This window comes from Mus musculus, chromosome 14, assembly GCF_000001635.26.
Source record: "Mus musculus strain C57BL/6J chromosome 14, GRCm38.p6 C57BL/6J".
NCBI lineage: Eukaryota > Metazoa > Chordata > Mammalia > Rodentia > Muridae > Mus > Mus musculus.
Window position 1 is genome coordinate 78276788 of NC_000080.6, and position 25657 is coordinate 78302444.

Sequence of the window (25657 nt, forward strand, 5' to 3'; positions counted from 1 at the left end):
TTTGCACTGTTCAGACTCAGATTTACTGACAGATGTAAAATAGTCCGTGTATGTGGCCAACACCATCGAGTCCCACCGTGATAGCTCCGCTGTTTAAAATTTACGGTTTCTTCTCTGTAACATCTGCTATCCCTCCCTCTATTCTAGGCTGTTGTTATCATCCTAAAACATTTATCTTCCAGTGACGAGTATCTCAGAGAATGGCTTGCTGTGCCTTCCCAAGCTGACTGTTTTCTGGTCTCTGCCCTTCATGAGTAATCGACGTGGTTTAGACAGCTCATCCACACTGATTTCCAAGAGGAAACATGTCCAGGCCAAAGTGAGCCCCCCTTTACTACGGTAAGGGAAAGCAAGCCCCAATTTCCCCCCAGCTCAAAGCACCATATTTTTCTCATGATTTGAGGAGAGAAAACTTTTCCTTTTTTGAGTGAAAAGTCTGTTTTCTCTCTGGCTACATCCTTGCATACAAATCCCCTGCAAATTATTTTTCAAATTCCAAGGTTCATTAATTTAATTGAATCTGTTCCTAGTTTTTAATTAAATCTGCACTTCTCCCAGTAACCTTTGGAGAAAGATAGAAGCCACATTATCATATTGGAAAGAACAGGATCGCAGAGCAAGACCCACACGAAAGCGAACAAGAACAAAAAGCACCAGGCAGGTTTTCGTACAAATTTATTTTTTGTACCAAAAAATTAACATTCAGAGACAATGCTTTTATTGTACAGTATAATAAAATAACTTTCACTAAATTAAAAAGTGGATTGTTTTTTGGCTGATAAACTATAGTACATTTTCTATGGGAAAAAAAAGAAACAAAATTTACAATTTGTAGCTCTTGTAAAAAAAGACACCTGTTCAATAATTGCATAAATACTCCTGACAGATTTCAGTAGCCTATTATGTATCCTTTTTGGCTATGTCAGCTCCTAAAGTCAATTAGCTTCTAAATTTGAAAGGCACCTGGTGACCAACATCCTACTTATTATTCAAGGTATTCATTTTATTTTTATTTATTTATTTTGCTTGCATAGTTTTGACAAGTCTGAAGACTCTATTAAGTTAAAAAGAATAAAGAAATAAACTACATGTGGTCACCAGAAACAGTATTCTGCCCCCTTAGCTACGAGTACCTTCAGGGGAATTACAAAGTGCACCAGTTAAATACATCTGTACATTTAAAACATTAAATATGTCAACAGTGAGACATTTTTAAATATTTTGAATCAAATACTATAGCACAAATATAATTTACAAAACTTTGCACAGAAAACATTACACCTGAAATATAACTTTAGACATTATATAAAAATACATATATTTTTCTCTCCTCATTAGAAAAAAAGAACTTATTTGCAGGTCCCAGCGCAATGTAACAATTCAAAAGAACTTAACCCTTCACACTATCATTTCTTTGCAATGACATGGCATCCTCTTAATTTCAAGGTTCTCAGTGGCACATGTCCAGGGGTTAGACCCAGAGACTGTGACCCCCTTCCATAGCTCACGTGTAAGTTTTTCATAAGCATCGGAATACCTCTCCCAATCTGGTTCAATTCTAGGAAATCATTACAAAATTGTAAAACCGTTGTGTAATCACCATGAATCTAACATCACCTATGGACTTTACATATACACAACCTGTACAGGCTCAAGAGAGAGGGCTGTGAGTTTCATACACCGTGGGCCATGTCTCTTAGTAGTCTTACACATGTATAGACATCATCCATTTTTTAAGAAGTTTCCAAACATCTAGGACATCCATGCTAATGTTCCACGAAATGAGTCTCAGTCTATGTCCTGAACTTTGAAAGCCCCAAAGTACGTCGCATCTTGATCCGGATCCAGCAGGGAAGGGTTGGACACCTGAATGCTAATTTCTTCACCAGCTCGGAGCTTGAAAAATCCCCCAACATTTATGGAATAAAAGTGGAATTCAGAATTGCCCGACCAGTTTTTCGTGCTCCCTCCTTTCATCAGGTTATGAGAACTTGGGATTTTGATGCTGGTTTTAACGACATACACCATCAGCTGAAGATAGTCTGTAGGTACGCTTCCCGATGTTTCATGATGCCGAAAGCAAATGTTGGCGTACAGGTAATAGAAGCCATCTTGGTTAACCCTTAGTTTTCCGTTGCTTAACGTCATGTTAGAGATCTTGGCCCAGCCTCGATCGTGGTACCAAGAGGACAGAGTGACTTTATGGGAACCTAGAGAGAAACAAAGGCACAGGATTTAGAATCCACTACTTGGATGAGAAAAGTTCCTCATTATTTCCACAGGCTGGTGGGGTAGCATCATACACTAACATAACAATCCTTATTCCAACACAATAACTTACTTTGATACTCATTTTCTATATGGGCCTGGGTGCATGCAGATGTACTTAGTGCATTCTGTCAGGCACTGTAAAGGCACAAAACTAAAAATCCTCTATCCTGCCCTTAAGCTATAGGATACTAGTGATGGAGCAACATGGTCCAGGAAAGCAGCAAAGCTTGGGGAAAATACAGAGAATTGCTATGATTATGGGGGGGGGGGAGACAGAGACAGAGATACAGAGAGAGAGGGAGAGAGGGAGAGAATGCAAATTATTCCCACAGAAAAGGATCAAAACTGACTCCATGTAGGTGCTACCGAGCATAAAAAGAAGAAAGTTAAGCCCCGTGGACAGGAGCAATTCATTCCTAGTTGAAAGAGGGTAATGACCAGAGTCGCTTCACCTTGGAAAGAAACCAACTTGTATAGGAAGAGAATCCTTCCTTCCATCCTTCGTATAGCTAACCTTTATTTAGTTTGTGGTGGGGGGTGTGTAAAGGGATGTGAGAATCTGGGTTGCAGAAGCTCTGCGGAGACCAACCTCCAATTGTGTCACTATCTGGTAACCCCACCTTAGCCTGGGTCACATGACTCGGTGACTATCCCCAGAAGCCACCAAGCTCCAAGCTTCCCAGCTCCTCAGCATCACGCAATTGCATTCACACATTGTAAAGTCACTCCCAAGTTCCATGTTCTCCTACAACCCCTTCTGGTCCACAAAATGAAATGACAAAGGGCTTCCTTGCTACTGTTTTTGGAGAAGTCAAAGTTCTACAGAGCCTTCTAAATCAGCTGTGCGCCCAATGGTGTTCATAGCCCAGGTCCTTGATGTGTATAACTGGGTTTTTGAAATGTAAATGAAGAAAATATCTAATAATTTTTTAAAAAAAAATTGGTGATTCCTCTGTAATAAATCAAACTATTCCATATGTGTACCAATGCAGATATTTATTATTCTACTGGCAAACATGATAACTGATAGGTGAGAGTTTACAGGACTCTGGAAAGGTCCAAACCACATCTTTTCCCTAGGGATTTTATGAAGAGTTTTTACCAAACTAACACTGCCACCTCTCTGATGTCAGCAAGTCAAAACACAGACAGGTCTCAGACAATGAGAGCAGAGGATAATTTGTTTCAGTAGCATAAAAAAAAATGTTGGGTGCCATGTTGTCTTCAACTTGTTAGTCTTGAGATAGTAAATGACAGAAGTCAGTCAGGGAGACCAAAGAAGACAAGAACTACAAGTTCTTGCTCATGTATGGAAACTAGGAGACACTTACACACCACAATCATGCAAAAAGAAAGGGCAGTATTGGTGACTGAGTGCGATGGAAAGTAAATAAGATCAAAATACATGACATATTTGAACAATCATGCCATTATGAAACCTATTGCTTTATACAACAATACATAAATAATTTTATAATTTATTTAAAAATAAATATAATTTATTTTAAAATAAATATAATTTATTTAAAAATAAATATAATTTATTTTAAAATAAATATAGTTTATTTTTAAATAATATAATTTAGCCCTGAGACTGACATTGAAGCCACCACCCCATGAACTAGATTCCAACTCATGAAAGGACAACTCTTTGGTTTGGTGGATCCAAGGAGATCCTTTTATTAACAACAACAACAGCAGCAGCAATAATACCACCTATGCTACGGTTTATGGGAAGGAATACTATGGCCTGGTCCTGGGAAGACTTGAACACCTATATCTTTCTCTAGAGAGTCAGAGGATGAACCAGAGATGGTCTATGGTCTCTTGGATCTGGTGATCTGAGGACCTCCAAATCAAGCTACAGCAGACTGAACAACAGGTAACAGAAAAAGTGGGAGGGAGGAGATGAGGCAGTTTTCATTCTACAGTGGGACAACCCATCATTACATGACCAAGGAAACAATAGTTCCAGCTTCCAAAGAGGACAGGTGTGTTCTCAGACTTCACAGCAGGGCTGCTACAGTCACCAGCCTTCAGGCTCTGGGCAGCAATTGTTCTCCTTTGCCATGGTAGATCCTATCCCAGCTCTCCCTGGAGTCAAATGTTCCAAATACAAACATGACCCTAGGGTCCCAAGTGAGTCAAGATGAGAATAGAAAAGCTTGCTCACTACATAAGCGCTGACATTGTAACTCCTCCAACCTGGTAGATAGCCACCTAACCCATGGGCAAGGCTCATGAAATTCAAGATATTGCCATCTCACATTATCCCATAGTTGCCCCAGCTTCTCTCTGTCCTGTATTTCATTCAATTGCTATTTATGTGTCTCTTAATAGAGACAAGTTAAATCACTAGTGTGAAGTCCCTTCTTTCTATGGGATTGGCTAACTCACATTGGAGTGAGCTGCCAAGGAAGACAAAAAAGCAATACACAGTCGTGGTGAGGAAAGGCAGGAACCCTGATCGTGTGCCACTTCGAGTCCAGTGGAAGCCTCTATGCTATAATATGCCTCTCTGCTTTTCTCCATCCCCGTTCTCAAGCCTTCTTTCGTCCTGGAGATCTGACAGGGGACACCTGATGTGGCGCTTCCTCTGGACACCCACTTTTCCCATAGTGCAGAAGAATTCACTTCGTCCATAATGAAGACTTTCCCCAAGTAGCAGCCCCTCGGGATGCTTACCGCTGACCGTAAGGAAAGCGAGCATATAAAGATGGCCTGTCCGGTGCTGCGTGCTGTCAACAACAGGGTTGACTTCAGTGACAAGGAGCTGCCCAAACGAAACTGAAGAGACTCCTGATGCTCAGCAGAGCTGAGCTTGGTGAGAAGACAGACAGGTGAGCTAGAAAACCGGAAGCTTTGCGTCCAAAATGTCGAAGAGAGGGGGCATCTTGGTGAGAGAAACTCTACTGGGCATTGGGGAGTTCACGAAGCCCGCAGAAGAAAGGCTGGAAAGCTAGACAGAGTGGATAAAAGCACTCACCAAAGATAACAGTCGAGAACACGGAAGTGCGGAGGGCGGAGGGCTGCCCTGCCTTCCAGGACTTCTATTGCTAATGAGGCACGCTGAGGACCTCTTCGCCCAGTCTGGCTGACCTCCTCAGCTCTCTGCTGGGCTCCCAGCTGCTAGAGGTTGGAAAGGGACCTCAGCAAACATTTAGCCTGCAACAGCTTCCTAAGAAAAATTATATATTCTGACCCTACCCCCAAGAACTTCCGAGTGCATTTTACTCTAAAAACGTTAAAACCTCCTAAGGTAACAGTCCACGTACAGTAGGTTCTGTCTCCTCCTGTGTAAATAAATATATAACAGTGCTCCAAAATAAAAATAGCAAGTGAGAGCCAGCTTCCTCTGAATCATTCAGTACTGGCCAGCATTGAGAGAACAAGGGGTTAGAGGGGCTGTTGGCCCAAACAGAACAACTAACTCTATTCTCTTAAACAGAAGCATAGAGTGGCTCGTTTCCCTGCATCCTAAACCAAAGAGCTATCGGAACAGAACCAGGAGTTTTGCCTGGGTTTTGGCGCTGAGTAGATTCTAGGTGCCTGCAGAGGGAGCTTTATAACTAAAACATGCTTGCGGTTGCCAAGCCGACTTTGGCACACGCTCTTAGGCAATATTTATCCTATGCCATTTAAAGTGAACTGAAAAGATAAATGCAGGGTACAGTCACAGCACACGCAGCCCGCACACTGGTATTAATTTGATTGCCGTTGTGAACATGCAAACTAGTTTCCCCACTCGGAGAAAATTAGTGAAGCACCACCAGGCCCACGCAGACAGAAACCCTGTCTATGGAAGTAACTATCCAGAGGATCAGAGCAGGCAGCCTAGAGAATCTCCTGACAGCTCAAGAGGTGATTTCTCACCGTCGGCATCTCCCATCAGGAAAAAAATATCGCTATGGCCTATGCTATAATAATGGCTCAAAACTATTTATTAAAAGATAGATTTGTATTATTTAAAAGACTCAGAAAGTTTAAACTCAGAAAAAAAGGAGAAAATTCTGCCTTAAGCCATTTATGAAACAAAGTGGAATTTACATAATGACTTAATTAAGTTCAAATAGTAATTTTTAGATCACATCTACTGAATGTAATATGGTCCCTCCCCACCCCGAAACATAGTATGTATAGCCGCCCTACAAAAAGGACAGAGCCTCCCTGGTTATGAAGACTGAGGCGCAGATTGCAGTACTTCATACAAGGTCACAGGCAGGTCACAGGCCCAAGGAGACATTAGAGCCCGGTCACTGGTTTCCAAACTAATCTACTTCGAGCAAAAGTAATGTGACCCTTGGAGAACTGCCTTCTGACAAAGCCATCCTAGCACACGTGCCTGCGTCTAGGATAATGCACGGCACCGATCTGGGAATTAAGTAGAGAGGAATGTCAGCTTCTCCTCCTGTAACCACAGGGACCTCAAACAAAGGGCAAACTGTGTGAAGCACTGTGGTACTAGCTGAACAATCTGAACGGTAACTGCTACCTTGCAGTGAGGCTGAGAGGGAATGAACACACACTGAAACACCTCAGCCACTGGAGGTGCGTGGCATGCAGGCCACAGTGGTGCTAACACTGAGGCTCAGTGATCACTCTCCCATGATGCTCTCTGTAATCTTTATCATCTTTGCCTAGCTCGGAGTGAGCAGTCAGTGGGGCTCTGTGATGACTACCTAGCACACTGAGGTAGCTACGGGCACACAGCTCTGGGTCCTCATCTTCAAAAGTAACTAGGTCTCTGGTCTAATAAAGTAAATACTTATTCTGGGAAGATAAGCATAAGGAAAGGGGACAGAATGTCTCAGCTTCCAGAGGACTGCTGTCACCTGCTAGCCCCCACACAGCCTTCCTAAATGGGGATGTCTCTGGCTTCCTGACTGCAGCCATCCACCAAGAAAGTAGGAAGTGGGGGATCCATTTGATATCAAATTCGTCTACTTCAGAGGGAAACTGGATGGGAACTGTGAGCAATTACACCCACCAACCGGCAGGAGCTCAAACACCCACTTCCGTCCCTGAGAGTGAATACAGGGATGATGTGACAGGATTGGCAAGGTAGGGTTCAACTGAAGGGTTTACCTCCTCCTCATGGTTTAGAAGGTTTGAGTAAGTCCACTGGCCGAAGAATGAAAGATTGAAACAATGTTCTCAGGCTGGGTGGAAATGTAACTTACCCGATGGGATGCTGGCAGCATTGATGGTGAGGTGTGCAAATGGCTGGGCCTCAGGCTTGCCTCGCTGGGCCACATCCAACCATGAGCCTTCCATCATAGCTGGGGATGACAGAAGTTCATGAGCTTAAAGACTACCACCCATACAGGACTTCAAACACTCATTCAAATTACTCATAGTTACCTGGAGCTCCTGAGAAGCGCTGTGGCCCCACAATGTGTTGCAGTTCCTGAAATAAAGGAGAACTGTATTCATAAACTCATTCTTTGTGTAAAGCAGCGGGAAAAAAAAAAATATATATATATATATTTACGCAGGACTACCAGATGCAAAATCAGTTAGGATGCTTTAAAATGAAGCCAGAAGCTGAGAGGCAACAGAATTCCTGGATCGCACATTCCTAGCATCTGAGCTCCCAAAATGCTTAAAAAGTCCGACACACACACACACACACACACACACACACACACACACACACACACATCACCACCACCACCACCACCACCAAACAAATCCTTTGAGGCAATAAAAGGAAACAAAGTTAAATTATAAAACAAAACAACTGAGCATAATTAATATATAACAGGTACATAAATGGAAATGAAGTGTATATAAAATATATTGTTCTCTTCAGACTCCAGTGGGCCTCTTTCTATGGAATTCAGTAGTGAGTTTCTATTATGATGCAGAGGCTCAGCCCACAAGTAAGAGAATGATACCTGGCTCCCAGTAGTTTTTTTTTTTTTTTTAAGTCAGTGTGTTTAAAGTACTATATGAAAGTCTAAAAGCTTTTAGAATGCCAATAATTAAAATACTGCAGGAAACAAGTCTAGATGCATAAGCCAGATGACGATTGAGTATAAGAACATAGGAGTAGATAACTGCATATTTAACCTGCGCTCCCAGAATGAAGCCTCTACCAAGTGACCATGTGCCCACCCAATTCAGACGTTAGCTAACAAAATATCCCATAAGGCAGAGCCTGTTGAAGCTCTAGTCTTGCCTTGGTTCAGATCATGGCTTCAAGAGCAGACCAGTCAGGATGGTTAGATGAGGTAATATAGGTGAACACCCAGCCCGAGTGCCCAGTAAACCCAGATACCTGGAACTACCAACACAAGATGGAGTCCCAGTTCACACTTAATGGGATAAATACTCCTGCCGACTGTTACTACCCCACAAGGTCTAAAGAATAGATCACGTAGCAAGAGCTTTCCCTATGTAGACAGAAAGGCTTTCAGCCTTATACTCCTTATAGTCAGACCAATAAATGGGTAGGTAAAATGACATGAATTCAATTCTTGGCAATGAGAGATAAGATTTTATTCTTCTTTATTGTTCTCTCTGCCTTCAGACAACCCCAAAGAAGATAAGAATCTATTCTGTTTTTCATAACTCTTAGAGATACCACTGAGGTCACATAAGGTCAGCCTCTGTCCTGGCCTACCCCTGGGTCCCTGTGCAGCCTGAAGCCCACTGTAGGGAATGTTAAGCAGATGGTGGCTTCTTGCGTTAGACAAAGCAATGGCTCTTAGTTGGTTTCCTTTTCCTCCCCACCCCTGCTGACCTCTAGTCCACAGTTCTCTTCTTGGGATTCCCAATGGTATCCCAATTTCTGGAATTTTCTGATTTTGCTTGATTCACACACACACACACACACACACACACACACACACACACACGCACGCACGCACGCACGCACGCACGCACGCACGCATGCACACAGACACACACACCTCATCATAGAAAAAAAAATCAAGAAAAATGTCACTGTGGCCAGGGCAGTGACACTCAAAACTGAGGGTGGTGCATGCTGACCTAAAGGAGGGCAGGCAGGTGCCAGCTGCAGGATCAGGTCGTCTGAGATCCAGGAAGCCTGGGCTGGAGTCTCTGACTTGAATTTCTAACACACTAGCAGCTGCTGCTGCAGTCTCTACTGAGATCGACAAATCCCCTTTGAAAGGATTTCTACATGGGCAAATGAGGAAATGATCTTAAAGCTTGAGACCCAGACCAAGCAGCAGGCTGAAGCCCCAGATTAATGGGCAGGGGTCTTTTTCTCCCTCTCCACTGTGAACGCACTTTCCTTGCCCATTTAATCAGTGGCTTCTAGGTCAGAGCTGCCACAGACCCATTTAGTTACAAGAAAATTCAATAAATAGCACCTCTCAGAAGCACTTTCAATGCCTGCTGTCAGGGGAAGAAAGGGTTCATGTCCCAGGATGAATTAGAGCGCTCGTTAGAGACCCAGGGAGGTGATGCCTTTGTGTTATATCTCTAGAGAACCCAAGAACTGTAATTCTTCTCAGACATTCAGAAAGGAAGTTTCAATACCAAAAAGGGATCTTATGATGACTCTGTGAGCTCTGGTCACACAGACACAATACTCAGCATGTATGTCTCTACCCCAATCTTCCGAACCCCAAAGAAATGGCTATTTGAGGGCAATCCATTCTAGTAAATCTATCATTTTAAACTGTCTTTGGGTTTTGAGACGAATAAAACGTAATCTTAGCTGAAGGATAGCTCAGTTGGCGTAGTGCAACCAAGAAGACCCGAGTTGGATCCCCGGAACCAGTGGGGGTTTGTTTGATGGATTTTAAAAATAAGAGAACCTGGAATACTAGACATTGGTGCACTCTCGTAATCCTCACTCTCAGTGGGTCATCCCAGCACACAGTAGTTAACCTATGCACTCAGTAGGCCATCCCAGCCCTCAGTGGGTCATACCAACACTTGGTAGGTAGGTCCAGCACTCAGTAGGTCATCTCAGCGCTCAGTGCATAACCCCAGCACTGACAAGCTCATATTTGGAATTCTCTGGACAGCCAACCTAGGCTAATCGTCACTCTTCAAGCCAGTGAGGGACGGGTCCTAGTAAACCAATGTGTGTGGCTTCTGAAGAACAATACCCCAAAGTGGCCTCTGGCTTCCACACACATACGCACACGCACCCATACACAAGTGCACCCTTTCACATGCACACATAAATGTCTTCTAAGTAGAACTTGATGCTTTCCCGCTGGGGGACACAGCTGCAATTCAGTGGAAACTTTGGAGTCGCCCTGGTCCAACTCACAGCCATTGGTCTCAAATCGCACTGATATTTTCCAAAGATGCTGTAAGGTGGACTCTAACCCACAGCATGCTTTGAGAAACGGGATTGCTAAATGAGTGTTTTCATGAGTCAGGTCCACTCAAAGAGTTACATTTCTATCCCACACATTGAAACATAGTAACGCCTTATGTTTTCAGCCAACCAAGTTTTCCCTTGTAGTATCCTTTAGAATTATATGAAACGCATAGAATAAACATCCCAGAAGCCTGGACAGATCTTAGAGTGTGGAACAGAGCAGAGTCCTCTTCCCTCCCTACCACCCCCCTTGCCTAGATCCCACTATCAAGTTTTGCTCTAGAAAACCCAGTTTTCTACCTGACTTCCCTATCTTAGAAGATCAACAATCTGCCTTCCCAGAACACAGCTACCTGCGAAACACACACACTCGCGCGCACACACACACACACACACACACACACACACACACACACACACACACACACCTATCTTGATTTGTATAAACTATCCAGGACAACAAGAATCTTTAACCTTGTGAGAGCTAATAAGAAATACCATGAATTAATGAACGAATTTATGGTCAAACTGTAACAAGTAGTCTTTTCAAAAAGATGTATTCATTTTTAGATAAGCATAATTTAGGCCAAAACGATAACAGCTTCCTTTAACAGAACAAGGAAAGGGAACAAGACAGAAGGAAAAGAGGAAAGTGAATAAAGTGGGCATCCCCCCCCAAAATTGCAGCCAAGTCAAGGATAAATGTTCGGACACAGTGCCACCTAGTGGACATTGTCCCAATTGACAGTCCCAGGTTTTCCAATGGGGAAGTTTCAACACTGAGTGCTCTGTCAAAGTAGATTACATTAATTTTTTTCATCTTTTCTGTCAGAGTACATCTGCAGAGACATGAAAACAACTGATTTGATTTTTTTTCTTAATTTCAACTGTAGTTTAACTCATAGGAAAAAATGCTGGGATTTCACAATCTCTCCTCCAGGGAGCACGGCATACAAAAGATCAATTGTGTAACTGTGGTCTTGACTTTGTGCGACTTTTCTTAAACAGGACATCCAAAAGAGTGTGGTTCCCAGGAGTGTGATAGCGAAAGCATCCAGTCTCCTAGGACCTAGCTCCCTTCAGACCCCTGCATGGCCTTTTAAATGATTTAGGAGGGTTGGTTTTTTGTTGGTTTTTTTTTTCCAAACCCAGGAAATAGCTGCTCATCTTGAGAAGTTGGGCCCACTTATGGGAGGCCACACTGGTAAGAATAAATACCAAACTCTGAGTTGTACTTGAAAGTCCTTGGCTGGCTCTAGGGATTTCAACACTTCCAACCAATTTCTAAACCGCCTTTACAAACTGCCAAATAACTAACTACTAGGAACAAGACCCCGAGTATATAAGATTAAATTGGTTTTATGTTTGTTTGACTGCAATCTGGATACCATCCTTCTAAATAATAAAAATATATGTCCCAGCTGCCTAGGTTCCATGTAAAAGGTCAAGTTATTGGAGTCTGGGTTTATCAGTCTGAAATCCCATTTGGACTGTGATAGGAATCACGTGATCCATTGGTACCTGTCAATCAAATCACGGGAGAAGCAATTTGTACAGCCAGATGCTCCCGACACTAGACACTATCGCAGCAGTCAGTAGCAAGGGTCTCAGGTGGCTGCCTCCCTCTGCAATACCACAGCAGCTGCAGGGACATCTGGCTGGTTGAACAAGGATTTAACACCCCGCTTGCCAGATATAATACAGGGTTCATACACTTGTTAACATATGTAATGCATTCATTTTAACATCTTAATGATACCCTTCATGTAATTCTTCTCCAACCTAGTTACAAGAATAGTGCATTCATCAGCCAGTTAGCACTTGAATGCCACACTCCCGGCTCTTTCTGGAAATGAATAGTCCATTTCCCACTCCTGCTGGGAAGTCCTGTGGACTTCTACTTGGTAAATAGCTCAGAAATCCTATCTCCTCCTCCCGGGCCCAGGCTGCAGCATCAAGATCCCATCACTCCTCAGGAAGACAATTGCCTCTTCCTACCTAATCTCACAGTCTTTGTGCCACAGACAGATGCATGGATGGTGGCAGGAAAAAGCATCTTAAGTACAAGGGGAACTTGTCCCTCCTCTTCTTGAAATCACTTGGTGACTTCAGGAACAAGTACAGTCCTAAGGTTTATAAGGCCCCCTCACGACTGGGCCTCTGTGATATTGCAAGATAGATAGAGGGAGAGACAGACAGACAGACAGACAGACAGAGACAGAGAGACAGAGAGAGACAGAGAGAGAGAGAGAAGGAGGAGGAGGAGGGAGAGAGAGAGACAGAGAGACACAGAGAGACAGAGAGAAGAAGAAGAAAGAGGAGGAGGACGACGAGGACGAGGAGGACGAGGAGGACGAGGACGAGGAGGAAGAGGGAGAGGGAGAGAGAGAGAGAAGGAGGGAGGAAGGGAGGGAGGGAGAGGGGGGATAGGAGCATCTTCTGTTATTCATAAACCTTTTTCAACCAGACCTATTCATGCCAATGAGATAACTCAAGGGATGGGAGCTGGTTGCCAAAGCAACCAAGTACACGATTAGGAGATAGGAATTTTGCAAGGCGTATCCCACTGTCCTTCCACATCTTAAGACTTAGAAACTGTTTTGGTCAAGGGGAAAACTGGAACACTTGCTATCTGAAGTCTTTGGGTGTAGAGAAAGCAATAAGCTGTTAACTGAGCTGACTGCCTGGCTTCATAGCTCTTCCTCCCCTGTGGGCCACCTCCTCCCTCAAGGATGCTGGCAGCACTGTGGGTAGATGCCGGCAGTACTGTGTGGAGCTGCTTCTGATGGTGCCGGGTGCCAGAACCTGGCTTCCCATTCATGGGCACCATTGATACCTGCTGCTCCTTTTGCTAAACCTGAGAATCTTGAGGAGAAAAGACCAAATCCACGATTGTCCAATTAAAGCAAGCAAGCTGTAGTTTGGGATGCACCACGAACTCGTCAGCCAGATGACTCACCCTAAGTCTCAGGATTCAAGAGAGCAGCCCCTGCTGGCCTCATGAAATTCCTTTTTTTTTTTTTTTAAGAAGAGGTAAGGTGTTCACAGGGGTGAGAGTTGGCTATTATATACATTGTTAGAAAGAATGATAGGGATGGAACGAGGGTACAGTGTACATCACGTACACGGGGTTGCAGTTTACATCAGATTTAAGAAATGGGTGCTTGGTTCCAGATCCTGGGTCAAGGGACTGAGATGCTTATCTTACACACCAAAGCAGACCTGGCCTCCAGGTTCTCCCAGCATCCCTCAGTCCCTAGCTGGCATACTCTGCCCCCAACCGTGAACTTTCCAGCCCAGGGGCTGGGCTGCCCTTCCCTTAGGGGCTCTTCTCTATATAATCCACACATTTTGTTCTCCTCCCTCTCTTCTCTCTCTCTCTCTCTCTCTCTCTCTCTCTCTCTCTCTCTCTCTCTCTCTCTCCCCTTCTCTCTGTTCATGCACACTTTCTCTCTTTAGTTCCCCCCTCTCCTCTCTCTCTTCCAATGGCGACTTCCCTGGCCTCCTTCCCAGGGGCCAGAGAACTCGCCCAAGAGTAGCTTCCCAACAAACCTTTCTTTAATATAATCTAATCTGGCTGGAATTGGCTCATTTGACCAGCGGAGAAATAACTTATCAACAGAAACCTATTCTTAATTACAAATAGAAACCTTAATTTGCAAGGGCTTAACATAGGACAAACAGGAACTTATTTTTAACTGCCTTAAATGCAAAAAGAACCCTTAACATGCAAGGAATATTGTTTCTGTTTTGGTTCCCCATTGACTTGCAAGGTGTATCGTTCCTGGTTTGGTCTTGTACCTAGCCAGAATGCCCTAGTGGTACCTTCAGTGAGTCATCTTTAGGCACAAAGCTTTTTCACCTCCAAGAACTGGAAGAGCAACTACCGTGTCGCTGTACAACCCCTGCCAGAGCAGGACTTAGAATCCTTATCTCGGCTCTCCCTGACCCTAAAGCTCATACCCAGAGAGAGATGGTTATTTGTCCTTAGTTAAGATGGTGCAGGTCCTTAGGTGGAGTCCTTGAGTCCCCAAAGCTAAGACTGTAGAGCCCTCTTCTGTCACCAGAGATGCCCCTCACCTTAGCCCCGGGAGAGCTCTCAGAATGAACACAACTCCTCACCATCCCCATGAGGGAGGGATGAAGTCCAGCAGCTCAGGAAAAGAAGGAGAGGGCAAAGGCAGAAGGGGTTTCTAACCCACTGAACCTGAGGGTCGGACCTCCTCCTGCTCTCTGAGCCAATGCCATGGACGTCTTTGAAAGCTCCTGGTGAAGAACTTGGCCGTGACGGCCACATGGGTACCATTTCTTCCAGGAGTGAGCAGAAGAGACGTTCTACAACTGCTGATGTACTTTCTACACCGAGAGCCCGCCCGAGGAGCTATGCGTCCTTGTTTTCATAAAGAAGAGTGATGCTTTTCCTGGAAGGGCAATGGGTACTCTGGGAATAGAAAATTAGTTTTTATTGTTTAACCTTCATGGTTTAAATGAGGAAGCTTCTGCAGTGGTTAAAGGTCTCCTTGGGCTTTGATTTAGCAAATGCCTTATGACAGCGGTATTAGTCTTCGTAAAAGCCCAACTTTAAAGTGTCTTCTATTATGCTACGCATTTTTAAAGGGGAGGGGGGGTATGCAGGGGCTCAACGGAGGAGTGTGGCGTGCCTTTGCTTTGCTGTGTCCACAGCAACAAGAATGCCAGCCATACACTAACTAGCAGAGCTTTCTACATCACCAAACACCGCCTCCTCACAAAAGGATGGCTTTCACAGTCTCCCAGCCCTGTTCGTGATACTCTATGAGTAGGAGTCCCAGGGCAGCCAAGATGTCAGACCAGCCGCTGCAGACACTGAGGAGGACAATGGAAAGAGGCCACCAGAGAAAAGCCCCTAACAGGCTCACGGCTACAGAGAGAAAGCTGCCCTCTGGAAACAGACTATACTGGAGACCCACAACCCTAACAAATCTTATGAGTGTACAACATGACTTGCTTCTGATAAGTGACTAGCCGCATGTGCTGACTTGTTTTATGTCAACTTGACACAAGGCAGAGTCATCTGGGAGATGGGAACCTCAATTGAGAAAAAAACGCCTCCCTAAGATGGACCTACAGGCAAACCTGTAGGGCATTTTCTTAATTAGTGATCAAAGGCCCAGCCCCGTGTGGGTGGGACCATCCCTGGGCAGGTGGTCTTGGTTTCTATAGAAGGCAAGTGAAGCAAGCCATAGGGAGCAAGCCAACATAGGGAGTAAGAAGCACTCTGCTGTGTTTTTCCTATCAGCTCCTGCCTCGAGGTTCTAGCCACTTCTAATTTCCTGCCCTGACTCCCTTCCATGACGAACACTCATATGTAAGCCAAAGAAACCTTTTCCTCTCCAACTTGCTTTTGATCATGGTGTTTCATCATAGCGATGAAAACCCTGCCCATACACAACGTGACACATAATTCAGGATAGATATGGGTTAGTCACTCATTAACTTTGTGCTTCAAGTTGTATTACCACATGCCTGCCACTGGGGGCATAAATAAAAGTCACGGGTCCTTGAAAAGCTCACCTATGGTGAGCCAGGCCCAATCTGGGTGCATATACCTGGTGTACAGATAAACTCCATGTGTATCCGAGACGGCCTCCTGATTACACAGGCAGGTGGGCAAGCGTTAGTGGGAGCCTGTTTTGAGAAATGCCTGCACTTCATTTTGAGAGACAATTGGAAGAACAACTAAACAAAATGGGCCGGAAATGATAAAAGAGCACACACAAGAACCCTAATCCATCCATTTATTCATCGGGTAACATCCTGCTTGGATGTTTTGTGAGGAGGCAGAATCCACAGCTGGCCGCCAGTCAGGGAAGAGTTGGTGGGCAAGAGTTAAACCATCCTCAGGCTCCTAGCTTGGTGACGTAATGACTAAGCTGTCCACTCGAGAGGGTGGACCAGAGGTGTGGCTGAATGGGCATATGGAGAGGAGTTCGTGTTCTGGAAGAGTCTTACCCTTGGCATTTTAAATTGGTGTTTTGTTTTGTTTTGTTTTGTTTACCACAGCCATTGCTGTGATCACCACTTGGTATTCCCAAAAGGCCAAGACCAAGAACTGGAGTAGCCTCTTAATAACCAGGATGCTTCCTAGAATGGGCTTCCTCTAGACCTTGAACTTCAAGCTCAACAGGCACTCCATATCAGATCATCTCTGATATAGATGATTCTCTCCAGCTTCTAATACCACCCTTCCACCAACCAACTCCATTCTCTTTATCATATTTAATTTATTAAACAAAAAAGGGCTGTTCTGTCCATCCGTGGCTCTTAGCACTTAGGCTGGTTTGAAGACATCCTGGGGTCCATCCTTCTGGCTATCAAGGCAGAACCTCTAGCCAAGGCACTGGGAGGTCTTAAGCAAGGGCCCCAAGGTCACTGAAGATGCAGCTATTGTAAAACACAGCCCCCAGACACATATTCCCATCCATTCCACAGGTTGCCACTCTCCTCGAATTCACGAGCCAACCCACTCCTTAGCAACACAAGCTCCATTAAACCTCTGAAGTTAGCCCGTCATGAATACCCTCCTCTCGGGTGAATGCTTCTAACTCTGTTTCTTCCAAGATGCCCACTCAGAATTTTCTCTTCCATCCTGGGACACCCACAGCACAGATCAAAGCTCACCCCTGGCATCACTTACTGGTTAGTTCTGGATTGCAACCCTCCTGGCTCTGCCTTCTTCCCTGAGATTGAGCACACACCACCATCAGCCTTTGTTGAGTGAATGACAGTGATGGTTCTGTGGTTTAAATAAGAATGTCCCCCACAGTCTCCTGCATTTGAACACTTGGTGGCACTATTTGTGGTGGTCTGGAAGGGACAACCTTGCTAGAGGAAGTATTTCACTGGAGATGGGCTTCAAAGCCTCCTGCCATTCTCATCATGCATGCTCACCCCTCCGTGTGTGTGTGTGTGTGTGTGTGTGTGTGTGTGTGTTACTTATGACTCACACTGTGAGCTCTCAGCATCTGGTACACACTACCATGTCTGCAGCATGCTGCCAAGCTTCCCGGCTGTAAATCAGCCCATCATGAATGCCTGCTTCTCAGGATCTGGAAGCCCAAGCAAACCCTCTCTTCTGTAAGTTGCCTTGGTCATGATGTTTTATCACAGCAAGAGAAAAGTAAGTACAAAGCTTTGGCTCTGTAGGAAATCTCTGTGGATCTTACTCCAGATTTCCCATGAAGACAGCTTTTATACACACTAAATATGACTGAGGTTGGTTGCAATTCTCAAAACCACGGTGGCAAAGGGGGGACGGGATTCTACTGGAAAACCACTACATGACTAACATCTCGATTTGAGAATGCCAGTGACCCAAACTCAAACCTTCTGGGCTTGTGAGAAACTCTCATAGGACACATATTCTTGAACACAAAAGCAAAGAGGCAGTAAATGGAATTTAAACTTCCCCCTTGATCCTTCTTTTGTAACTAGGAAGCCTAGGAGAAATTTCATCCACATAACAACTCCAAAGTCTCCAGGCAGCTATAACCTGTCTAAGATTTCCAGTGATTTCTATTTCACTTCAGTTGAAATTTAGGGGAAAGGCTTTTTTTAAAAATTTTATTCTATCATCTATCTATCTATCTATCTATCTATCTATCTATCTATCTATTCACTTATCTTTCTATCTATTTACTTGAGACTTAGCTCTGACTGTCCTGGAACTCACTATATAGACCAGGCTTCTCCTGAGTGCTAGGATTAAAGATGTATATACAAGCCTGTCTCTAGGCTTCCTCCTTCCTTCCTTTCTTTCTTTCTTCCTTTCTTTCTTTCTTTCCTTCTTTCTTCCTTCCTTCCTTCTTTCCTTCCTTCCTTTCCTTCCTTCCTTCCTTCCTTCTTTCTTTCTTTCTTTCTTTCTTTCTTTCTTTCTTTCTTTCCTTCTTTCTTTTCTTAAACTAGGCTTCTTTCTAATAATCAACATTAGAATCCTAAAGGATCAGAGTTCCATGAGGAACAAAAAAAAGAAAACAACCACTCAAAATGAGGAACATTCTGGCTTTGAGTAAATGTTCTCAATCTATGAAATCTAGCTGAAAACAGCAGGCAGCCATCAACATTCCTGACACTTCCTCTTAAATCCACTTTTCAATCTCCCTGCCATGCTGTCTCTAGTTCCCTACATGTGAACTTTAGAAAATAAAATCCTGACCACCTAAACCTTTCAGGCTTGTGTTAATCCTTGATCCATATATGTGTGTATCTATGTGTGTATCTATGTGGGCGTGGGGAGGTAGATAGGTGTTGTATATCAAGAATCACAAGCAAATGGCAGTTCAGGTAGAAGACAGAGGTCTAGCCTCCCTTGCTGCAAGGCGTGGTCTTCTAAGTCCTGCCTGTTAGCCAACGGGATATCATTTGAAATGTAAATGAATAAAATGATTAATTAAAAAAAGCGAGTGAGGAATCTACCAGCCTCTGTATATACAAGCAGGGCAAGCATACATAGACACAATTCGTGCGCACATGTGTGTGCACACAGGCACACACATACACACAGTTCACAGTTTAAAGTCTAGCTTTGAAAAACAAGCACAGGGGCTGGAGAGATGGCTCAGCAGTTCAAAACACTGGCTGTCCTTCCAGAGGTCCCCGGTTCAACTCCTAGCACTCACAGGGCTGCTCAGAACTCCAGTTCTAGGGGCTCTTGCTCCTTCTTCCGGCCTTTGAGGCCACCAGACACACATAGACATACATGAAGACAAAACACCCATATAGATTAAATAAATAAACGGACAGACAAAGCAGCCAATAGCCCTTTGCTGTGGAGCAATGGGCTATGCATAGACAGGCTGGTCTCCAGTCGAGCTGAGGTCTGAACCCGGGGGATAATTCACCTACATGGGAAGGTAGGCGTTTCCTCACGTCTCCTGGAACCCTGGCTCCTGTCGAAGTTACTGCCCCCACAGCCCCCACAGGAGAATCGTGGCTAGTAGTCACGTAGGCAATGTCCCAAGCTTCTGACCTTCAGGCTAAACTCCTCCCAGTCACCTAGCAACAACAAGATAAAACAGCCCACTATAAGAGGGGCTGCTTGGCCCCACCTCTCTCTCTCTCTCCTCTCACTCTCCTCATCCTTTCCTAGTTCTCTCTTATTCTCTCTCCTCTCACTCTCTTACTCTACTCTCCCTCTTACTCTCTCCCTCACTTACTCTCTAAGCTTTCACCTCGCTCTCTCTAAACTTTCTTACTCTCTAGCCCTTCTTCTCTCTCTCTCCTTTCCCCCTTCTCTCATTCTTGGCCATGGCCAGTCCCTCTCTCTCTTTCTGCCTTCTCTCCTTTCTCCCTGCCTTTCTACAATAAAGCTCTAAAATCATAGACTGTCTCTGTTCATCAAGGCCCACTGTGCTTGGATGATGGGATAGGCTTTCTCCTAATGAGCCATGTCTAACCTCCCATCAGAAGGTCTTCCTGTGCTCCAGCCACAGACCGGACTAAGGACTCTCGCCTGTGTGGGAACCTCTCTCCCTCATCCCTCTCTCCCGTATCCCCGGGACCCTGGTATCGGGGGGCTGCCCCTTGTCCACCCCTCGTAGAGTGGGGTCAGTGGCTTAGATGCCCACCAGGGGCCGAGTGGAAAGCGTCCGGCAGCCCTCCCGCATCCGCCTGTCCAGAGCACAGGAGCTCTGGCCGGACTTGGGCTCTTTCCCTCCCCCCTCTTTCTCCTACCCCCTCAGCAGCCCACGCTTTGCTTCTTCCTATCCTTTAAAGCACTCGATATCAAACCTGTAAATACTTCTACAGGCGGGGTCCTGGAGTGGAGATCAACAACCTGGCACACTGAAGGCAGGTAGAGTCACATCCCCCAGGGCCCAGAATCTCTACTTGGCAAATAAAAGATGTCTCTCCACTGAGTGAAAACGGACGGCGGACTAGGGTGAGCATCCTCCCCTGCCACGCATGGCAGTCCTGGTCACCGCCTGAACTCACCGCTCTGCCCCAGCCCGACTGGCTGGGAAGAGCCCAGGAAGGCTGCCAAAATTGAAACCAGGCATCGCTTTACAAATCAGACACCACATTCATACTAGTGTTTGTTTTATTGTCATAGACTGTTTTGATAGACTTTATAAATTGTGGTTGGTAGAGCTGGCCCAGTAAGAGGGTTTTCAGAGTTCTGTGCTAAAGGGGAAATAAAGCCAAGAAAACACAGCCACAAACAAAAAAAAAAAAAAAAAAGGAGGGAAAAACAAGATTACTTGTCTGACCACAACGAGCTGGGTAAATACCACGTTCTGCCCGCCTATAACGTGATATTGCACCCATGTCTGGCCTGGGCCACCGCTGCATGGGCTGATCTCTCAAAGCCGATGGCAGCTACACCTGAATTGTTCTTTGGGTTCGCTCAGTATCTCCTAGAGCTAAAGCTAAGATGTGCACACTACTTCCAGAGTGCTTACCACACCCTTCCTATTTTTAGCATTTGCCAAGACAAATGAGAAATCTGATTACTGTGGCAAATTACTCGGACGTCACATTAACCAGTGGTTTTCATCAAAGGATAATACATTTGGTAAAAACCCCGTTCATTTGACTAGGATAAAAGAGTACATTCTGGGGCATAAGAAAAAGGTCTGGCAAAGTGCCTCCATCCACAGTTGCACCCTATGGATGTCGGTTAACTGTAATGATAAGGTTTGGGAAACATTCATCTCCCTCCTAAAGATCAGGCCTCCAAAGAGACAGAGCTATCTCCTCCAGCACATGCTGGCGCATTGCAATAATGTGCATGCTATTCCAATATGTACTGGCTTATTGTAATTATTCATTGAGCTTTTAAAAAGATTTTATAAATTGCTCATTTTTTTACATGTAAACTCCTACAGCATAGCAAAAACAAGTACAAAATTAATTAAATACAGTCCAATTCCTCTTGAGAGCGAGCCATTATTATCTGTTAATAGAAAAGCCCCCCTCTGTCCCCCTGTCCCTCCTCCATCCCTCCCCTCCTCTCTTCCTCAGAGGTAGTGTTTCATTATGTAACTCATGCTAATCTCAACCTCACAATCCCCCTGCCGCAGTTTGGGATTACAGACATGGGCTACACCTGGTAACCATGTGCCTTTAATAGAAGCCGTTGACTCTATTGTTGACGCTAGCCTTAGTCCTAGTTTGCCAGGCTCTGACTCTGAATGCAGAGCCTCACTCACAATAAACACACATTCCACTACTGAGGTTCATCCCAGACCAAGGAAAGCCATAACTTTTTAAAAACTGGTAAAGTTTTTTCCCCTAATCCGAGTTGTGTTCACTTATTTAAAATAATTGTATACTGTATTAAATTATACATGCATATATTCACACAGGCAGATAAGGCTGCCATAAGCAACACGCCTTCCTGTGCTTGCTACAATAACATCTATTTCATCAACTCTACGACACTCAGTTTTAGTCATCTCTGAAATTAAGATGCAAGTAGACTCTGTGATGATCACGTTGAATTTTTTTAGTTAGCATATTGTCTGGGCGATGTGACACAACGAAGTAAGTCTAATAAAATGCAAACCTCACCTTCAAAATGTTATACTTACCTTAAAAGTATTATACCTTGCCTGTACTTTTAGCTGACACTGTCAGACCTACACTATGCCTCTGAAGAGCTAAGCTAGAACGGGTTGTACTAGCTAATTAGTAAGTCTGAACAAATCCAAGGTCCAATGGCTTTGAGACGGTCAGGGTTTACTCTGAGATGATGAGGCAAAGCAAGGAGTAGCCATCTGGAAGCTGGGAGGGCCAGCGCATGGGTTCACACCCAGACACACAGCACTGAGCACTGGACTCCTACCGAGTTTTTGGTGGAGTCAGTAAGTACTCTAGTTCTGGGGCAGCAGAATTCCCAGGAGGCTCAGGAAACCCTGACAGGCAGGTATGTTTCTCTCGGTGGCGGCTGCTGACACCAGTCTTCTCCATTCCCATCTCTCCTGTGGCCCAGCTCTCCCAGAACATGAGACAGAAGCACAGAATACCCGTGTCGCACATCACTATATCTCCTGCTCCGGACCTCTCCCTCTCACCACATGGTTGGGAACTGATTCTAATGCTTTGTCTTATTTCACTCCCAAAAGCTGAGCTTCCAGACCTGAGGGTCCCTGCCCTCAGCTAGCTTCAATCGATAATAAAGAATTGCCACAGTACAGCCAATGGCTGGGCAGGAAGGCTGGGCAGGACTTTTAGATGGTCTGGGCAAGGGACCGAGAGGGAGCGGGAGAGACGGAGAATGGCCATGACTGAGAAGCAGAAAGATGAAACCTAAAGGCCCGCCAGCATGTAAGAATCCAGGAAAGTGGACCTAGTGGGTCACTTCGCCAATTGGGTCTGGGGTAGCAGAGATGAAATATAGATTTTTTAGTTAGCCCTTCACAAGCCTTAACATTCAGTTACTGTAGCATCATCAAGACCCTTGACTTTACGACGTCAGGGAGGACTTACCTTCTGCACGGCCCCCTGAAAGGCTTGTTTCATCCTCCTGCAGGAGTCAGGTAGTGTGTCTTCACTCTCCAGAGTCGAGTCCTGCAAATCTGCGTTTTCATGGAGTCTCAGGATTCTATAAAAGCAGTGAGTGCTGTCTTCTGATATTCTGTTAGGATCCATCTACGAGGGGAAAGGATATGAAAGGGGTTATAGTTAATGAACTGTGACTTGATAAGAGAAGGGTCATGCTTAGACTTTTCTATCCTCCAGTGGTTGATAATAAAATTATCCTCAAGCCAGGCATGTTCGTATACACCTTTAATCCCAGCATACGGAAGGCAGAAGCAGGTCGGTCTCTGTGAGTGAGACGCCAGCCTGCTCTACAAAGTGAGTTCTAGGGCAGCCAGAATGCTTACACAGAGAAACATTGTCTTGAAAAAAGTGTGGTATAAAATATATATATATTATATATATATAATTTTATTTTAATACATATTAAAACATCTTTTTGGAGTGTGTAAGTATGTATGCACACATGTGTGAATGGGTATGAACACCTGTGCATGCACATGTGGTACACAGGAGTGTGTTCCACACTCCACTTTAATTTTTTGACATGAGGATGTTCATTGAACATAGAGCTCACTGTCTGGCTCACCAGACTGGCTGGCCAGCAAGACCTCAGGATCTCCTGTCTCTATGTCCCATCACAAGGATTATTGATGGATCCATTTCCCCTGCCCTGGACACACTGACTTCTAATTCACTTTGATGAGTAGCTGACAATCACCCCAGATACATGAGGCCATAGATTCTTAACAACAACAAAAAATGTACGTGTATAATTTTCAGGAATTGAACTTCTTCGTGGCTAGAAGAGGTATCGCAGATATCACACGTGATCCCGGCAGGCAGGGGAAGACTCATGACACTAGATTGGTGGCTCATAGTTATAATCTATTTGAGACTCTAAAGCAGAAGGAACACTGAGTATGAAGACAACCTGGGCTACACAGTGGTTTCCAGGCAAGCCTTGGCTACCGTGTAAGACCCTGTCTCATAAACACGAATAAGACACAAGCCAAAATGCTAGATGAAACCACATGGAGATGAAGCCCACTTTAAGAACCAAAGCTTGAAGCCTGCATAAATCAGGCAAAATTAGCATAATCTTTAGCTACTGTTGCCATTGGTCTTCTTCCCTAATCTATGAGTATTTTGATGAGTGAAAGAAAAGAATGAGAAACCCATCTGCACCTCAATCAAAACCGGAAGCCAGGAGTGTAACGTCTCTTTCTGATGAATATTATGTAACTTCCCTTTCTGATGAATACTATGTAGCTAGTACTCCAGGCCTGGATCCTACAAATATGTTAAAGTGACATCCCTCATCACTCTAAGGTGGAGAGGACACTCCTGCAGGCTATCTGGGCAAGTGCTAGCAAATACTAAAATATAAGCATTGTCTTGCCCAACACATCCCCGTGGAGTTACTAGCTGGACACTGGGTTTAAAAAAGGTGTCCCACCCAGCCCAGCCTCTCTGCGAGTGCTGTTCTAGAATCTTGTCTTCTATTTCCCAAGCCCCCTCAAGGTTTTTCGGTGGCTTCGATCACCATAGAAAAGGGAGTTTGTTCTTGTTGGGTTTTTGTTTTGCTTTGTTTGTAGAGATAGGGTTTCTCTGTGTGGCCCTTGATGTCCTGGAACTGGCTTTTTTTAAACCAGGCTGGCCTTGAACTCAGAGATCTGCCTGCTTCTGCCTCCAGATTGCTGAGACTAAAGGCCTGTGCCACTACCACTCAGCTGAACTTGATTGTTTTAACAGCTTAACATGTCCTCTTCCTTTCAGAAGTCAGTAAATAAAAACTAGACCAAAGGCAAAGTTTATAATAACTAAAGCTCAGTCAGAAATAAACTATCTCCTTTCCTGATTTAATTAAAATACACAGAAAGATGTATGCCGTTATTAACCAATCCTCAGAAACAATCTAAAAGGTCCCCTCTCTATGCACACAGAGACATGTTTTATTATTCTAGTCATGCCAATAGAAGGATCATCTAAGCCTGGAGAGATGGCTCAGCAGTTAAGAGCACTGACTGCTCTTTCAGTTCCTGGTACCCACATAGCAGTGCAAACTGTGTAACTCCGGTTCCAGGGAACCTGACACCATCACACAGACATATGTGCAGGCAAAACAACAATGCACATAAATAAAAATAATTTTTAAAATTTTGTATATTTTCAGACACACAAGCGCGCACACACACACACACACACACAGGAGTATTTGTTGCCTATAACTCCAGCTTCAAGAGATCTGACCCCTAGTTGTGGTCTCTCTGAAGGTGTCTGCACACATGCACATACACACACAGACACATACACACAACTAAATAAAAAAATAAGCATTAAAGCTCTAAAATACATAAGGATGCTCTGAAAGCACAGGTGAGGTCATACCACGAAACAAAATTACTTGCAATGCGTACGTATTTCATGTATTTTCTTTACAATAAGAAGTACAGATCAGAGAGTGTGAGTTTTCACTGAAGGGCAGCTGTCAATCATAGCTGGGTTCAGACCTTAGGAAAGCAGAATTCTGCAATAGCTTCCTACCAGATAAGA

At 44.4% G+C, this 25657-nt stretch overlaps 1 protein-coding gene across 1 annotated transcript in view; it reads right to left on the reverse strand.

Moving 5' to 3' along the window:
- Positions 1-658: 658 nt before the first annotated feature.
- Positions 659-25657, reverse strand: part of Tnfsf11 (tumor necrosis factor (ligand) superfamily, member 11) — a 30598-nt gene continuing 5599 nt past the window's right edge. Inside the window, exons 2-5 of the mRNA NM_011613.3 lie at positions 23051-23212; positions 7633-7678; positions 7452-7550; positions 659-2210 (exon numbers count right to left, since the gene is read on the reverse strand). Coding sequence (NP_035743.2) covers positions 1789-2210; positions 7452-7550; positions 7633-7678; positions 23051-23212 — 729 coding nt within the window. The 3' untranslated portion in view covers positions 659-1788. The remainder of the gene's footprint in view (positions 2211-7451; positions 7551-7632; positions 7679-23050; positions 23213-25657) is intronic.